Source organism: Macaca thibetana, chromosome 1, assembly GCF_024542745.1.
Source record: "Macaca thibetana thibetana isolate TM-01 chromosome 1, ASM2454274v1, whole genome shotgun sequence".
NCBI lineage: Eukaryota > Metazoa > Chordata > Mammalia > Primates > Cercopithecidae > Macaca > Macaca thibetana.
This window is the reverse complement of record NC_065578.1, coordinates 161,208,424-161,224,686: the sequence shown is the minus strand read 5'-3', so window position 1 is coordinate 161,224,686 and position 16,263 is coordinate 161,208,424. Positions and strand designations below refer to the sequence as shown.

General features: G+C 47.1%; 1 protein-coding gene across 6 annotated transcripts in view; it reads left to right on the top strand.

Annotated features, from left to right (window-relative positions):
* Positions 1-16,263, top strand: part of RNPEP (arginyl aminopeptidase) — a 30,030-nt gene that overhangs the window by 5,022 nt on the left and 8,745 nt on the right. For 3 of the 6 annotated variants that reach the window (XM_050763505.1, XM_050763501.1, XM_050763484.1), the window contains exons 2-5: positions 5,412-5,552; positions 5,890-6,038; positions 13,723-13,839; positions 14,882-15,117. In XM_050763505.1, coding sequence (XP_050619462.1) covers positions 5,412-5,552; positions 5,890-6,038; positions 13,723-13,839; positions 14,882-15,117 — 643 coding nt within the window. Of the gene's footprint in view, positions 1-101; positions 168-5,411; positions 5,553-5,889; positions 6,039-13,722; positions 13,840-14,881; positions 15,118-16,263 lie in introns of those variants that run through there. The other 3 variants (XM_050763526.1, XM_050763494.1, XM_050763516.1) reach the window with 3 other exon arrangements.

Genomic DNA, 16,263 nt, shown 5'->3' with positions numbered 1-16,263 from the left:
CCTTCGCCTTTTCCATCCTTCCGCGTCTCCTCCCTGGCCTTGGTGGCTTGTCTACATTGCGCCGCGTTCCCGCTCATCGCACACTGCCGTTTCTGACATCTTCCGTGGCTTCCTGGATGACCTATTCATGCATTTCACTTAGTGCTGTCTTGGACTTTTGGACCGAGGTCCCTGATTGTCAGCCACCTTATCTCTGCTTTATGGTGGCTCGGGAATTAGCCAGATGCTGATCTAGGTCTTTGTTCTGTGTGGTCTTCTAGTTCCACGGTTAAAGCTTATATCTTTGTTTTTGTTTCCTCCTGTGAAGTCCTGGATTTGATTAACGAAAGAATTTGAGTAAAAGTGAGAACCGGAATTAGGGTGCTATAAGTAATAATTTGGCCTTCTCACTGTTAGTTAGCTCTTTAATTTTTTTCGGAGTTGGGGGCAAATACTGGAAATAAGAGATGGAGTTAGGTGGCTTATGTCTGTAAGAGTCAGAAAATCCTTAGGCTGTGGCTGCCAGTTATCTCTCAGGTAGAGTGAGTTGCAAGTTTCACAGTAAACAGCTTGCTTACAGTTTAATTTTTCTTTTATTTATGTATTTGAGGCAGAGTCTCACTCTGTCGTCCAGGCTGGAGTGCAGTGGCAAGATCTCGGCTCACTGCAACCTCTGCCTCCTGGGCAGAGGTTCAAGCCATTTTCGGACCTCAGCTTCTCTGGTAGCTGGGACTGCAGGCGTGCGCCACCACACCCGGCGAATTTTTGTATTGTTTAGTAGAGACAAAATTTCACCATGTTGGTCAGGCTGATCTCGAACTCCTGAGAACTCCTGACCTCGAGACCCGCGCCGGGCCCACAGCTTGGTTTTGTACGTTAGGGAGACATGATACATCAATCAGTATATGTAAGAAGTACATTGGTTCGGTCTGAAAAGGCGGGACAACTCGAAGCGGGAAGGAGCTTCCGGGTCACAGATAGGTGATACACAAATGGTTACCTTCTTTTGAGTTTCTGATGAGCCTTTCCAAAGGAAGCAAATCAGATATGCATCCATCTCAGTGAGCAGAGGAGTGGCTTTGAATAGAATGGGAGGCAGGTGTGCCCTAAGCGGTTCCCAGCTGGAGTTTTCCTTAGTGATTTTGGGGCCCCAGAGATTTTCCTTTCACAGGCAGATAACACCACCGCACACCATCCTGAGCAACAGAGTGCAACCCTGTTTTAACAAAAAAAAAAGCAAAGATGATGAGTAAGCAATTTTGGTGGAGGTGGGGATTATGGCTAATATTTAATAAGATGAACCAGGCACTAGTCTTAAGTGTGGGACATATGTTAAATGAGTTGTCTTTCCATAAGTGGCTAATATGGTACATGGTGGGTAAGCTGTGTTAACTTTTACTGCTAACTTTTGTATTTATTTATTTATTTATTTATTTATTTTTTGAGACAGGGTCAAAAAGCTCCCTACATTGTTCTTTTTCAAAATCTCATTTCCAGGCTGGGTGCCCTAGCTTACATCTGTAATCCCAGCACTTTGGGAGACCAGGGCTGGCAGGTCACCTGAGGTCAGGAGTTTGAGACCAGCCTGGCCAACATGGTGAAACCCCATCTCCACTAAAAATACAAAAATTAGCTGGGTGTGGTGGCTCACACTTGTAATCCCAGCTACTTGGGAGGCTGAGGCAGGATAATTGCTTGAATCTGGGACACGGAGGGTTGCAGTGAGCCAAGATCATGCCATTGCATTCCAGCCTGGATGACAGAGCAAGACTACATCTTAAAAAAAAAAAAAAAAAAAAATCTCATTTCCTAGCTGATCAGTAAAAACATCACTGATTGATGGCGTTCAATGATCAGTCAATTGATCAATCATCATTGACTGGTAGAGTGGCACCATCTCAGCCCGCTGCAGCCTTGACTTCCCTGGCTCAAGTGATCCTCCCACCTTAGCCTCCTGAGTACCTGGGACCAACCACAGACCTGCCACCTCCACACCTGGCTAATTTTTGTTATTTTTTATAGAGATGGGGTTTCGCCATGTTGCCCAGGCTGGTCTTGAACTCCTGGGTTCAAGTCATCTGCCCGCTTTGGCGTCCCAAAGTGCTGGGACTACAAGTGTGAGCCAACATACCTGGCCTAATTTTTTTTTAATAGACTTTATATTTTAAAACATTAACAGAAGAATTAAGCAGCTAGTTCCCATATACAGTCCAGTACTCCCTACATACTCATATACACACAGATTCCCCTCTTGCTACCATTTTACATTAGTATGACACATTTGTTACAGTTAACCAATGCTGATATATTATTAACCAAGACTAAATCATTTTACATTAGTATAATAATATATTTGTTATAATTAATAAACCAGTACTGATACTGGAGTCCATAGGTTTTTCAGAGTCCCTTAGTTTTTACTTTATGTCTTTTTCCGTTCCAGGAAGCCATCCAGAATTCCATGTTATATTTAGCTGTCATGTATCCTCTTGGGACTCTGACAGTTTGTTTTTTGAGACAGGGTCTTGCTCTGTCACCCAGGCTGTAGTGCAGTGAGCGACACAATCATGGCTCACTGCAGCCTTGATCCCCCTGGTTCAAGCGATCCTCCTGCTTCAGCCTCCCCACCAAGTAGCTGGGACTACAGGTGCATACAACTGCACCCAGCTAATTTTTTGAATTTATTATTTGTAGAGATGAGGTCTCACTGTGTTGTCCAGGCTGGTCTCAAACGCTTGGGCTCAAACAATCCTCCCACCTTGGCCTCCCAAAGAAAGTGCTAGAATTACAGGCATGAGCCACTGTTCCCAGCCAGTTTTTAATTTTTTTATTTTTGTTTTTTCTATGGAGACAGAGTCCCCCTGTGTTGCCCAGGCTGATCTCAAACTCCTGGCTTCAAGCGATCCTCCTGTCTTGACCTCCCAAAGTGCTGGCATTACAGGTGTGAGCCACTGAACCCAGCCAACCTTGACAGTTTTGAGGAGTGTTGGCCAGGTATAGTGTAGGATGCCCCTGTATTGAAACTTATCTGATGTTTTCTCATGATTAGACTGGGATTATGAGTTTTGAGGGGCAATTCACAGAGGTAAAGTGCCTTTTTTTTTTCTTGAAATGGAGTTTCGCTCCTGTTGCCCAGGCTGGAGTACATTGGCGTGATCTCGGCTCACTGCAACCTCCGCCGCCCTGGTTCAAGAGATTCTCCTCCCTCAGCCTCTGAAGTAGCTGGGACTACAGGCACGTGCCACCACGCCAGGCTAATTTTTGTATTTTTAGTAGAGACAGGGTTTCCCTATGTTGGCCAGGCTCGTCTTGAACTCCTGACCTCAGGTGATCTACCCGCGTCGGCCTCCTAAAGTGCTGGGATTAACAGGTGTGAGCCACCGCGCCCAGCCAAAGTGCCATTTTCATTGGGTATTGAGGGCGCATAGTATCCACGTGATTTATAACTGTCAGCGTTGATCTCGGTCCCCTGGCTGAAGCAGTGTTTATCAGCTTTCTCCACTCTCTCTCATCCCTTTCTATACTGCACTGTACCTGTTATAAGGACACTAATTAATTTTTTCACACACAAAAACTCAAAGAAAAACCCAGCATCCCAACGTAGCTTCCTTATGCCTCTTAAAATAGGTCTCAGACACCGCTGTGTTCAGAGCCCTTCATTAGACTTGCCCAGGCCTGCCTCTCCCACTCTGCATCTGGAGCCTGCATCTGTTTATGCCTCTGCCCATGTTGCTGCTTGTCTCCTTGTCAATGTCTCCTCCCTGCCTTTCCAGCCATCTCAATCCTGCTTGTCTTTGAAGGTCCAGCCAGAAACTTTTCTTTCTTCCTCTGTGAAATCATCCTGGAATAATCAAATCCATTTCTAAATTCTAAATGGTATTTGTTACTGACATATACTCCAGTATAATGAAAGCCTGTTTGCTGTAGGCAAAAACTGGGTTTTGTTATAATCATTCAAATTTGCCTTTTTTTTTTTTTTTTCTGAGGCAGAGTCTCGCTGTGTCACCCAGGCTGGAGTGCATTGGCATGATCTCAGCTCACTGCAACCTCTGCCTCCCGGGTTCAAGCAATTCTCCTGCCTCAGCCTCCTGAGTAGCTGGAATTACAGGTGCATGCCATCACACCCAGCTAATTTTTGTATTTTTAGTAGCAACAGGGTTTTACCATGTTAGCCAGGTTGGTCATGAACCCCTGACCTCAAGTGAGCCACCTGCATCGGACTCCCAAAGTGCTGGGATTACAGGAGTGAGCCACTGCACCCAACCCAGATTTGCCCTTTGTTTAAGAGCTAACAGAATGCAGATAAAGAATCATATAACCAGTGCCTATGATATAGAATACATTTCTTCTGAAAAGGTAAGTTTTAGGAATAGAAAACAAATATTAAACCAGGCGCAGTGGCTCATGCCTGTAATCCCAGCACTTTGAGAGACTGAGGTGGGCAGATCACCTGAGGTCAGGAACTCAAGACCAGCCTGACCAACATGATGAAACCCCGTCTCTATTAAAAATACAAAATTAGCCGGGTGTGGCGGCACATGCCTGTAATCCCAGCTACTTGGGAGGCTGAGGCAGGAGACTCACTTGAAACCCGGGCGGCGGAGATTGCAGTGAGCCAAGATCGCACCATTGCACTCCAGCCTGGGCGACAAGAGTGAAACTCTGTCTCAAAAAAAAAAAAAGAAAGAAAGAAAAAAGAAAACATATATTAGGCTGAGCATGATGGCTTATTCCTGTAATCCCAGCACTTTGGGAGACTGAGGTGGGCGGGTTGCTTGAGGCCAGGAGTTGGAGACCAGCCTGGCCAACATGGTGAAACCCTATCTCTACAATACAAAAATTAGCTGAGCTTGGTGGTGCACACGCCTGTGGTCCCACCTACTTGGGAGGCTGAGGCATGAGAATCACTTGAACCTGTGAGGTGGAGGTTGCAGTGAGCCAAGATTGCACCACTATACTCCAGCCTGGGCGACAGAGCAATACTCTGTCTCAAAAAAGAAAAGAGAATATGTATTAATCACTGACTCCCAGTTGAGTTCTGCTTTTCTGAGTCTTATCACAAGTCCAAATGCAGTTGCTTCAGTAGTTTTTTGTTTGATGAGAAACTACTGTAGAGAGAAGGACACAGACAGGGTACAGATGAAAGGGTCAGAGGCTAGGTCCAGGGTCCCTGAGATGACGCATGGGATGCCGTGAGGAAAGGACCCTTTCTGGTGGCTCTGCCCTGTGAAGTGGGTGTCATACTTTGGCTTGGATTCCAGGATGAACTAAATACACAAGAGGAGAGAGCTTTCTAGTTCGAACCAGACTGGCTGGCAGAAAGGTTTTAAGGATTACCTAAAATTCTCTCATTCCAGCCAGCTCACTTCTCTGGCCAGACTGAGCTCGTGTGGGAGAGATGTCAGTTCTGAAATGTTCTTCTTTTCACTTAGGTTTGCTGGTTGGCTCCTGAGCAGACAGCAGGAAAGAAGAAGCCCTTTGTGTACACCCAGGGCCAGGCTGTCCTAAACCGGGCCTTCTTCCCTTGCTTCGACACGCCTGCTGTTAAATACAAATATTCAGCTCTTATTGAGGTAAGGAGACTAAGATTAGGTGCACCTGCCCTTGGGATTAAGAAATAATTTCAGATCTATCAAACAGGTCACATTTCAGTGGTAAATTATTATATCCATTCAGTAGTACTTCTGAAAAATTGCTTACTTTTAAATTCTTCCACCCACTGAAGTTGTATGTAGCCTTCCTCTAAATCCCATCAGTTGAGCACAGATTTAGTTTCTTGAAACCTTTGTGTTCTCCAAGATAGACTCCGGGCCATTATCATCACACACAGGTGGCTGGTCATGCTTTATTCGAACTAATCAAAAGGAGACTCTCTCCAGGTAAAATCTCCTAAGCTTTCTCTGTTGTCAGGTCCCAGATGGCTTCACAGCTGTGATGAGTGCTAGCACCTGGGAGAAGAGAGGTCCAAATAAGTTCTTCTTCCAGATGTGTCAGCCCATCCCCTCCTATCTGATAGCTTTGGCCATCGGAGATCTGGTTTCGGCTGAAGTTGGACCCAGGTAGGAGACAAAGATCCCACAGGCAAGGTTGGATTGGCCTCAGAGGCAAGGAGGACTCTGACCAGTGGACCTGCTGGGGTGGTTCTTGGGGAGTCTTGGATCCTCTGTCTGAGTCCAGAGCCTTTCTGCAGCTCATGCAGCATGAGCACAGCTGGAGGAAGTGCTCGTTTTCTCCCCACCTTTCCCACTCCCTCTTTCCAGTTCTAATCCTGCTGCCTGGAATAACATCATCAGCCCTGCTAGCAGTAGTGTTGTCCTGGGCTGCCTTACAGAGGGATGTTGGAATTTAGGCTGCAATTTTGGGAAATTGATTTTTTTTTTTTTTTTGAGATGGAGTCTCGCTGTGTTGCCCAGGCTGGACTGGAGTGCAATGGCATGATCTCGGCTCACTGCAACCTCTGCCTCCTGGGTTCAAGCGATTCTCCTGCCTCAGCCTCACAAGTAACTGGGACTGCAGGCATGCCCCACCATGCTCAGCTAATTTTTGTATTTTCAGTAGAGACGGGGTTTCACCATGTTGGCCAGGCTGCTTTCAAACTCCTGACCTCGGGTGATTCACCTGCCTCGGCCTCCCAAAGTGCTGGGATTACAGGCATGAGCCATCATGCCCGGCCTGGGAAATGGATCTTTATTAATATCTTTAAGTTTTAATGCCCTTCTAGCAGCTATGTCTACTTTCCTATCTTCGTACCAAATCTTCCCCATTTTCTTTTGCGCTTAGTTACTGGAAATACACAACTTTGGTATCATTATTTCCTTCTAAGAGGGAAGTGGACTCTTCGTGTCTGCAGCGGATGCGTGAGTCTAAGCCTGCGGTGGCAGCAATGCCTCCGTGAGGTTAGATGGATCTTGTGAAGATAAAAAGTGATTTTGTAAGGTTTCCTGAGAAAAGAGGTTTGACCAGGAGTCTAGGTTTTTCCTGGCTCTCAAATTACCTGCCACTATAGCTTGGTCCCAATGTGGGAGCATCAAAGGCTGGACAGTGAAACGGTGACCTTTTCCTGGTGCTGTTGCTGTTCTTTATCTCTAGCCCTGCTCCCAGTTCCTAGAGGCAGTGGTGTCCTTGACAAGATTAGTTACAAGCCTCAGACTTCATAATTGGGCTCAGTGGCACTGCTGGTATCATGAGTCTTAGTTTCTGGTTATCAGATGGAATAATAGATGGGATTCCACTGGCATCTGCTCCCAGTGCACACACTCAAAACAATACCAGTCTGGAAAGACAAAGTGCCCTCCTCTTACGAAGGGCTGTCTTCCTAATAGGCAGGGTAGGAAATAACCAAAAGGATGTCATCTTTGCAACAGACAAGCAAGTAGATAAGTAAAGGAATGTCGTTTCCAAGAATACCCTTACTAAGGTTCTATTTGTGAGAGTATGAACTATTAATGGGAAATGAGAGAACAATAGATTCTAAAGATACTGAATGATAATGATTTATTTTTATACTGCCTGTAATAAAATGACAACATGGTATATTGAACTAGGTGACAGGATCCACTTAACTGGTGGTAATGACTTATTCCTTCCCTGATTAGATGGACAGTCCTTGCCTCCTGGGTCACATTGTAGGGTCTTGTGGGGGGTTTATTTATTGTTTTTGAGACAGAGTCTTGCTCTGTTGCCGAGGCTGGAGTGCAGTGGTGCGATCTTGGCTCCCCACAACCTCCGCTTCCCAGGTTCAAGCGATTCTCCAGCCTCAGCCTCTCGAGTAGCTGGGCCTACAGGTGCGTGCCACCATTTCTGGCTAGTTTTTATATTTTTAGTAGAGATGGGGCTTCACTATATTGGCCAGACTGGTCTTGAACTCCTGACCTCGTGATCCACCCGCCTCAGCCTCCCAACGTTCTGAGATTACAGGCGTGAGCCACCACACCCCGCCGTGGGGGTTTATTAAATGGGAGGGTTTTCTGGCAAGGTATGTCACCTATCTCAGTCCCTGTTACTGCAAGAGGAAAATCCTGGGCAGAGGGGAATTATGGATATATCCCAGTAGGCCCTTTTATTTATAATCTCTTCTAATCCTTACACAGACTCCATGAGGATGATACTCTCTACATTTTAAAAATAAGCAAACCAAGGCTGTGGTGAGTGGCTTGTGCAGGACCACTAGTTGGCAAAACTGGAATTAAAATGCAGGTATTTCCATTGCAAATCCAGTGCTCTTTGCACTATACTACGGGTGATGAGATTGCAGCTTGACTGAGAGCGTCCTCATTTATTTTGACAGAAATGTGTGTCCTGGTGGAGGTATCTTGGATGACTGTCTTAAACCTTCTAGTTGTAGCAAGCTGAAGTCCACTGGGCTGAAGGACTATGGTAATTTTGATATTCAAGGTGGTGGTAGAACAGTTCACAAAGTAATTCCTTGAAGACACTGACTGCCGTCCCATGGTCTTTTTCTGTCTGGTGTCCTGTCACATCATCTTTGGCAACTTTTGTCTCCTAACACCCAGGGTTGAGGGTGGCTGCAGGGTTTCTTGTGCTGTGCCCTGCCCTTCTTGTTTTCTCCTCTCTCCCTTCCTCTCTCTTTCTCTCTTGCTTTCTTTTCTTGTCTCGCTCTCTTGTCCAGGCTGGAATGCAGTGGCACAAGAGCCCACTGAACCTCAGGCTACCAGGCTCAAGCAATCCTCCCACTTCAGTCTCCAGAGTAGCTGGAACCACAGCTACTCTGTCACCATGCCCAGCTAATTTTGTTTATTTTTTGCAGAAGCAGAGTCTTGCTATGTTGTCTAGGCTGATCTTGATCTCCTGTGCTCAAGAGATCCTCCCAGCTCGGCCTCCCAAAGTGTTGGGATTGTAGGCATGAGCCACCACACCAACCTTCAGGGTTTCTTGACCTCTACTAAGAGAGCCTTCTTCACTCTGTCAGCCACCCATATTCACAGCCATGCTCTGGAATCTAGAGCCTAGACATCGTCATTGTCATGAACTGTACCATATCTGAACTTTTAAGCCACTTGTCCTCATTCATCCTGACTCTGCTAACCTTCCAGCTCTCTGACAGCCTCCCTCCCACTGTATTCCACCACATCTCCTCCTTGAGCTCATGGCAGCCTCCCTTCCGGCAAGCCACTCATTTCTCCTGGGCAGTCAAGACCCTCCTGACTGGGCTTCCCTCCCTGGCCCAAGTGTGTGGTTGGTTACCTCTTACCAACACCCCAAACCTCCTTGCCCGCTATTCCGCTGCTGTAATGTCCCAGTCCCTTGTTATACAATTCCTTTTCTCTACTTCTATGAGTGGGTATTTGGGAGATATAGAAAATAGTGAAACTACACAGTAATACCACTATAACTTTCTTTTTTTTTTTTGAGACGGAGTCTCGATCTGTCACCCAGGCTGGAGTGCAGTGGCGCGATCTCAGCTCACTGCAACCTCTGCCTCCCGGGTTCACGCCATTCTCCTGCCTCAGCCTTCTGAGTAGCTGGGACTACAGGCGCCCGCCACCACACCCAGCTAATTTTTTTGTATTTTTAGTAGAGACAGAGTTTCATCGTGTTAGCCAGGATGGGTTTGATCTCCTGACCTCGTGATCCGCCCGCCTCAGCCTCCCAAAGTGCTGGGATTATAGGCATGAGCCACCATACCCGGCTACCACTATAACTTTCTCAATTCTTCGTGAAAAGTTGGAATTAAAGGAAAGTCGAAATAGACATTTGTGAGGTTTTCCAGAAAAATGTAACAGATGTACAGTCTTCAACAGCAGGTGTGCTTTCAAGGTTGTTCAATAGTCATTTTGTTTATCTTTCCATCTCACTCCCTTTACACTGTTCTAAGACTATACTCTTCAAATTTACTGTCCAATCCCATCCCCTCACTTAAGCAAAAGGTCTTGTCTCCTGTTTTACTGAGAATATTAAATTCATCAGATAAGATTATGTCAGCTTCCTGTCCTCCACTTAAAAATTTATCTTCATCTGCTTCTATCCTTCCAGACTGCGATGAGGGTCCTTCCTTCTGTTTAAAGCCAAATCTCTTCCCTCACATGTCCTCTGGGACTTTGCCTCATCATTTATGTCTCTGTCTTCAGATCTGCAGCCTCCCCCTCTAGACAAGCACCAGTTTCTTTTAGATCTATAGCAAAGCAAAAAACAAACTCAAGGCTGGGCATGGTGGTTCACGCTTGTAATCCCACCTCTTTGGGAGGCCAAGGTGGGTGGATCACCTGAGGTCAGGAGTTCGAGACTAGCCTGGCCAACGTGGTGAAACCCCATCTCTCCTAAAAACACAAAAATCATCCGGACATGGTGGTGCATGCCTATAACCCCCGCTACTCAGGAGGCTGAGGCAGGAGAATCACTTGAGCATGGGAGGTGGAGGTTGAGCTGAGATTGCACTACTGCACTCCAGCCTGGGCGACAAAGTGAGACTCCACCTCAAAAAAAAAGCCAAAAACAAACAAACAAACAAACAAACTCAGCTGGGTGCAGTGGCTCATGGCTGTAATCCCAGCACTTTGGGAGGCTGAGGCGGGTGGATCATGAGGTCAGGAGATCTAGACCATCCTGGTTAACATGGTGAAGCCCTGTCTCTACTAAAACTACAAAAACAAAAATTAGCCAGGTGTGGTGGCGGGCGCCTGTAGTCCCAGCTACTCAGGAGGCTGAGGTGGGAGAATGGTGTGAACCCAGGAGGAGGAGCTTGCAGTGAGCCTGGGTCGCGCCACTACACTCCAGCCTGGGTGAAAGAGCAAGACTCCGTCTCAACAAACAAACAACCAACTAAAAAAACCCTTAACTCCATATTCTCTTCTGGCACAACACACTGTCCTTCCCTCTGTAGCCAGGTGACTTGAGTAGCATGTATACTCACTGGCTGCACTTCTTAAAACCCCCCCACCCCACCATCATTTATTGCTACAATCTACAATGGAATCCAGCCCCCCACCCTTGCCATGCCGTTGAAACTCTGTAGTAAGAGAGGTTATTTGCCTCAATACAGGTAACACATGTGATGCTTTTAGCCCTCGCCTTCATGTTCTGCTGTTTTTCCTTCAGGCCCCGTTGACCCTCCTCTAGCTTCTGTGCCACCACCCATGCTGGTCGTCGGGCCTCCTGGTTAGTCCTTTCTCATCTCCTTCCCTGACCCTTTGCCCAGCTCCTTGTGTGTCGGTGTTGCCCAAGGCTCTGTCCTTGACCTGTTCTTTTCTCCTACATGCTTTCCATGGAGAAACTCACTCATTCTTGTAGTTTAACATATTTTCTGTGTCCTGCAGCCAGAATGATCTCTTAAAACTCAATCTGATAATGTCACTTGTTGCCTTAAAATGCTCCCATGGCTCTGAAGGTCCAGTTCTGTAACAGGGTATCTGAGGCTCTTTGTGACCCCGACCCTCTTGGGCCTCTCATGTCCCGTCTCCTGCCACTGCCTCCCCCATTGCAGTCTGATCCTGTCCTCGAGTAATCCCAGACCCTCGGTGCTTCCTCACATGCATATGCAGCGTTCCATGGCTAGGTCTTTGCTTTTGATATTTGGGAAGTACCTAATACTGGTTTTCCAATATCTTTTCTTCCTGTTAGAATAGTTCTATCCTTCAGCAAAGGCAGAGAGGAAGTTTTCCCTCATCCTGGCCTGGACCCATCCCACTTTGCCATCAGTCTTTTTTTTTTAAAACAGAGTCTTAACTCTGTTGCCCAGGTTGGAGTGCCATGGTGCGATCTTGGCTCTCCGCAGCCTCCGCCGCCTGGGTTCAAGCGATTCTCCTGCTTCAGCCTCTCAAGTAGCTGGGATTACAGGCACGCATCACCATGCCCTGCTAATTATTTTTTGTATTTTTTTTTTTTTAATAGAAACAGGGTTTCACCATGTTGGCCAGGCTGGTCTTGAACTCTTGACCTCGGCCTCCCAAAGTACGGTGATTACAGATGTGAGCTACCAGCCCAGCTAGTCTCTCATTCATATGTCCGTATGGAAAAGCAGTTCTACAGTGCAGCCGGGGGCTCTTGGTCAAGCAGAGCCTTTGGCTGCAGGAGCCGAGTCCATTGCATCTTTCCATTAGACTGGATCTTCTTGTTTTGTTTTTGTTTCCTCCAAGCCACCTTTGTTTCCCTATCTTTTTATTATGTAAATTTCAAATATCTAGAAAATTGAAAGGATGATGCATTGAACACCTATAGAACCATCTACTTTGTTATACTAGTTATATGAGTGGATTTGTTTTTGTTTTTGCTAGACTGTTTAAAAGCAAGTAAATCTGTGTGCCTCTCTGAAGAATAAAGGCATTCTCCCTTATAACCACAATCCCATTATTGTACCTAAGGCAGTTAACAAATTTCTATTAACATTAGTAGGTTTGGATCGGACACAGTGGCTCATGCCTATAATCCCAGCACTTTGAGAGGCTGAGGCAGGTGAATCATTTGAACCCAGGAGTTCGAGACCAACCAGGGCAACATAGCGAAACCCTGCCTGTACAAAAAATAAAAAAATTAGCCAGGCATAATGGCATGTACCTATAGTCCTAGCTACTGGCGTTGGGGAGCTGAGGTGGAAGGATCACTTGAGCCCCAGGAGGCGGAGGTTGGATCACATCACTGTACTCCAGCCTGGGCAACAGAGCAAGAACCTGTCTTTAAAAAAAAAAAAAATGTTTGTCTCTTAAGGTTGTATTCAATTCCAGATTCTATTATTAGAACCCTTTCTTCTTCTTCTTTTTTTTTTTTTTTTTTTTTTTTTTGAGGTGGAGTCTCCCTCTGTCGCCCAGGCTGGAGTGCAGTGGCGCCATCTGGGCTCACTGCAAGCCCCGCCTCCCGGGTTCACGCCATTCTCCTGCCTCAGCCTCCCGAGTAGCTGGGACTATAGGCGCCCGCCACCACACCTGGCTAATTTTTTGTACTTTTAGTAGAGATGGTGTTTCACCGTGTTAGCCAGGATGGTCTCAATCTCCTGACCTCATGATCCACCCGCCTCGACCTCCCAAAGTGCTGGGATTACAGGCATGAGCCACCGCACCCAGCCTTAGAACCCTTTCTTATCTCTCCTATAAGTAGAGAGAAGAAAACTAACATTGCCGGGCGCGGTGGCTCAAGCCTGTAATCCCAGCACTTTGGGAGGCCGAGGCGGGCGGATCACGAGGTCAGGAGATCGAGACCATCCTGGCTAACACGGTGAAACCCCGTCTCTACTAAAAATAAAAAAACTAGCCGGGCGCGGTGGTGGGCGCCTGTAGTCCCAGCTACTCGGGAGGCTGAGGCAGGAGAATGGCGTAAACCCGGGAGGCGGAGCTTGCAGTGAGCTGAGATCCGGCCACTGCACTCCAGCCTGGGTGACAGAGCAAGACTCCGTCTCAAAAAAAAAAAAAAAAAAAAAAAAACTAACATTTACTGTATAAACCGCTGTTTGAAGGGCTTTTGTGTGTTGTCTTATTTAATCTTCACTCATTTTACCGATGAGGAAACTGAGGCTCAGAAAGGTTAAATCACTTTTGCAAGATTGCATTCAGTAGTGAAACCATAACCGTGTAGCACGGTTCCACCTCCATGCAGCTGTCTGGGGTCCTTGTTTCTCAGGTGTGGGGAGCGGTCTCTTGGATCTGTGTGGTGATCTGATCTTGCACCCCGTCACTGTGGCTGACTGCACTGTCACATTCACTTGTCTGAGGCCAATTTTCTACAGGTGCTTTCAGGATCGGGTCACTGTGATGGTCTCTAAGCACCATTCTGCTTTCTCTGCTCTCTTGTCTTTAGGAGCCGGGTGTGGGCTGAGCCCTGCTTGATTGATGCTGCCAAGGAGGAGTACAACGGGGTGATAGAAGAATTTTTGGCAACAGGCGAGAAGCTTTTTGGACCTTATGTTTGGGGAAGGTGTGATATCACATTGACTCTAGTGTCTCCTGTTAAACTGAGTCCCTGGTTTCCATTCTCCCTCTCCGTGTGGCTTCTCCACCTCCTGCCTCCCAGAGCAAAGTTTCCCTGATCCTAGAAGTGAAGGAGAGGAGGAAAAGAGGAGGACATGAGCCAGGCTCCTCACTGTTGCTGAGGAGAGGACCTAGGAGACGAGGTTCTTTCTTTTTTTTTTTTTTTTTTTTTTTGAGATGGAGTCTTCTTGCTCCGTCGCCCAGGCTGGAGTGCAGTGGCATGATCTCATCTCATTGCAACCTCCACCTCACCTCCCAGGTTCAAGCAATTCTCCTGCCTCAGCCTCCAGAGTAGCTGGGATTACAGACGCCCCCCACCACGCCCAGCTAATCTTTGTATTTTTAGTAGAGACAGGGTTTCACCCTGTTGGCCAAGCTGGTCTCGAACTCCTGACCTCAGGTGATCTGTCTACCTTGGCTCCCAAACTGCTGGGATTACAGGTATGAGCCACCAGGCCCAGCCGAGAAGAGGTTCTTGAGGTGATGAAAATGTGACCTGCAGTTGCCAAGTTTGAGATGGGGCAGCACCGTCAAGATCCTTCGTTGACCTGTGTTTTCCCATTGCTGCAAGTTTCCCCACACTCTGTTTTTAACTTTGACATCTTCACACTTAGGCTCCTTAGATAAAAGGGTGCACGTTGGTCTTTATGACCCCAAGTTGGCCTCCAGGGGACTCCATGTGATGGAGCTGATAATATACTTACCACCTCCACACCTGCTTGGAAGGAGAGAGGGAAACAAATGCCTGGAGAGTGAGCTCCAGGAGAGCAGACACCACCTGGATGAGGGAAGTCCCGGCAAGGCAGGGGAGCCACCTGGGAGAAGCACTGAGGAGCCTGGGCTTTATTTTCTGCACTGGGCCCGAAATCATACTCTGCCTGTTTAGTGACTGCATATCTTAGGGCTTGGAAATAGGCTGGAAAGGGAAGCGAGGTAGGGTCTGCTCCAGGAAGCCAGGGCCTCTCGGTGACCTCCCTGCTTCTCGGCAGGTACGACTTGCTCTTCATGCCACCGTCCTTTCCATTTGGAGGAATGGAGAACCCTTGTCTGACCTTTGTCACACCCTGCCTGCTAGCTGGGGACCGCTCCTTGGCAGATGTCATCATCCATGAGATCTCCCACAGTTGGTTTGGGAACCTGGTCACCAACGCCAACTGGGGTGAATTCTGGCTCAATGAAGGTTTCACCATGTACGCCCAGAGGAGGATTTCCACCATCCTCTTTGGTAAAGTGTCCACCCCTCTCCTAAGGACTCTGCCTCCCATTCTTAACCTGTGGGGCCAGTGTGATCTCCTTATGGGGTTTCAGAATACAAGTGGGGTTTCAGAATACAAACCACATACATGGTTTAACAACTGACTTTTTCCTTCTTTCTTTTTTTTTTGAAGCAGAGTCTTACTCTATCGCCTAGGCTGGAGTGCAGTGGCCCGATCTCGGCTCACTGCAAGCTCCGCCTTCCAGGTTCATGCCATTCTCCTGCCTCAGCCTCCTGAGTAGCTGGGACTACAGGCGCCTGCCACCATGCCCGGCTAATTTTTTTTATATTTTTAGTAGAGACGGGGTTTCACCATGTTAGCTAGGATGGTCTCGATCTCCTGACCTCATGATCCGCCCGCCTTGGCCTCCCAAAGTACTGGGATTACAGGCATGAGCCACCGCGCCAGGCCGACAACTGACTTTTTTTTAAAAAACATTTCCCCAGGTCATTAAGTGTTTTTTTTTTTTTTTCTTGAGACACAGTTTCGCTCTTGTTGCCCAGGCTGGAGTGCAATGGCATGATCTTGGCTCACTGCAACATCCGCCTCCTGGGTTCAGCGATTCTCCTGCCTCAGCCTCCTGAGTAGCTGGGATTACAGGCACGTGCCACCATACCTGGCTAATTTTGTATTTTTAGTAGAGACGGGGTTTCTCCATTTAGGTCAGGCTGGTCTCGAACTCCCGACCTCAGGTGATCCACCTGCCTTGGCCTCCCAAATTGCTGGGATTACAGGCATGAGCCACCATGCCCGGCTCATTAGATTTTCTTCTATAGCTGCATATATGGATGTTTTTTAATTTACTGTTTGTTTCTAATTTTCTGTTGAAATATGTTGACAAACTTCCTTACATATAAATGTCTATTCATATCAGATGATTTCAATAAGGATAAATTCTTAGAAACACAATTTCTGGGTCTGAACTTTTTTTTTTTTTTTTTTGAGACAGAGTCTTTTTCTTTTGCCCAGGCTGGAGCGCAGTGTTGCACTCAGCTCATTGCAACCTCCGCCTCCGTGGTTCAAGCAATTCTTCTCCCTCAGCTCCCCCACATCCCACCCCCTGTAGCTGGGATTACAGGCATGCACCACCACGCCTGGATAATTTTTATGGTTTT